The sequence below is a fragment of the Rhizophagus irregularis genome, chromosome 24 (genome assembly GCF_026210795.1).
Source record: "Rhizophagus irregularis chromosome 24, complete sequence".
Taxonomy (NCBI): Eukaryota; Fungi; Glomeromycota; class Glomeromycetes; order Glomerales; family Glomeraceae; genus Rhizophagus; species Rhizophagus irregularis.
In genome coordinates this window covers 65,028-66,683 of record NC_089452.1, presented here as the reverse complement: position 1 = coordinate 66,683, position 1,656 = coordinate 65,028, and the positions used below count along the sequence as shown (strand labels likewise).

The 1,656-nt window shown below is 30.0% G+C and overlaps 1 protein-coding gene across 1 annotated transcript; it reads right to left on the bottom strand.

The window, feature by feature from the left end:
• Positions 1–262: 262 nt before the first annotated feature.
• Positions 263–532, bottom strand: OCT59_015753 (uncharacterized protein; the record flags this gene model as incomplete). Its single annotated transcript, XM_066132021.1, has 1 exon — positions 263–532. One exon carries the CDS (start codon positions 530–532, stop codon positions 263–265), a length of 270 nt encoding a protein of 89 aa, XP_066003054.1.
• Positions 533–1,656: the final 1,124 nt, after the last annotated feature.

Genomic DNA, 1,656 nt, shown 5'->3' with positions numbered 1-1,656 from the left:
AAATAAAGTATTGTAACGCTTTAATAAATCCAAATCTATGTTTTTGCAATTAGTCTTTGGTACCATCCCCTTAAAAATACGATGGACCATTTCTTTTATACCAACTTGGGTATTAATAAGTGTTCCAAAGGTTTTAGCATGCATTAAAAGATGCATATTAACGTGTATATTTGGTAAATTAACAAAATTTACAAAAACCTATAAAAAGTAAAATATTGTTAATTATTTGAAATTATTCCATATTTCAATATCAAATTTGTAACTATACCTTTGGAAGAATTGAAAACTTTTCTTCAAGACATTGTTGCAATTCCTCATAGCTATCTGATGTAAATTTCTTGTTAACAACCACTTTCATAGTTTTTGCAACATGTATCCAACAAGATATAATAATTTTTGGAACTGAACTAACTCGAAATGCATCAATTCTTTGTTGAATCATGGCTGTTTCATTACGTTTGATACTTGATTCTTTTAAAAACTGGTTTAACAAAAATGGCATAATCATAGCTAATCTAAGTAAATCCAACATCATAAAACTATTGTAGTGAGTAATCGGATTTGATAAGCGAGACCATCACAGGTCGAAATGCTAAAAATTGGCAAAAAAAATGGCGCGAAAAGCAGTGGCTATTCTTGGCTATTCTTGGCTATTCTTGGCTGTTTTTGGCTATTTACGAATTAACCTATACTATTTGTAAATAGTTTATACAAATTTGCGAATAGTTTATGCGATTTGTGCCATTTTTTTTGCCTATTTTTGATCATTTGACGTGTGCATCTTTTTGGGATTTCAAAATTTTTCCAAATTTTGATAAAATTATCTTCTTCTTCTTGTGAAAATAATTCACAAGTTAATTTTAGTAGCCGCCATATCTTTCCTGCAGTCGCATGATAAACATCCTGCGGCGTATGTAAATGTCTTTCCCTTTTTAATTTATCTAAAATACTAGGTAATGATCGTAAACCATATTCTGTACAAAGTTGATCTCTTCTTGACATTATAGTCTCATGAGAAATTTTTAAGATTTCTTCGTCTGTAATATGATGATAACGTAATGTTATTACGATATCCTGATTGTGAGCACTCAATGATTCTTTAGTAGTTTTACAAGTACGACAACCCTTATTTGCATTATGTCTAAATTTATTTTTTAAAAAATTTTAATAGTTGTCATAAAATTATATTATTATATTATTAACTAAATTGAAAAAATACCTTAATACTCCTGTCAAATTGTTACCTTGAGGTAAATCTGGCGTTGTCTCCTGTCAAATTGTTACCTTGAGGTAAATCTGCCGTAACAACGCCTAAACCAGCAATTATCCATGCATCTTGTCCTTGGACAGTCATCACCTTTCCTTTCTCTAATTCCTTCATTTCTGAAATGAATGGTATCATAAATTCGTCAAATTTTCCTCCAAATGGGATAAACCCAATAACAAAATGGTTCTTTATTAGCTTTTTTTGATGTGCTGGCATATTTCCAAACTGTACATAAACACCACCTAGAGAATGGTATACATTTCTAAATGTACCAAAATCATCATAATAAAGATCTAAAATCAGCTTATAGATTGGCATAGATGATGATGGTGGATTTCTGATAGAAATGTAATTAGATGGATGTAGGTATGAAAGCTTTACATTACGAA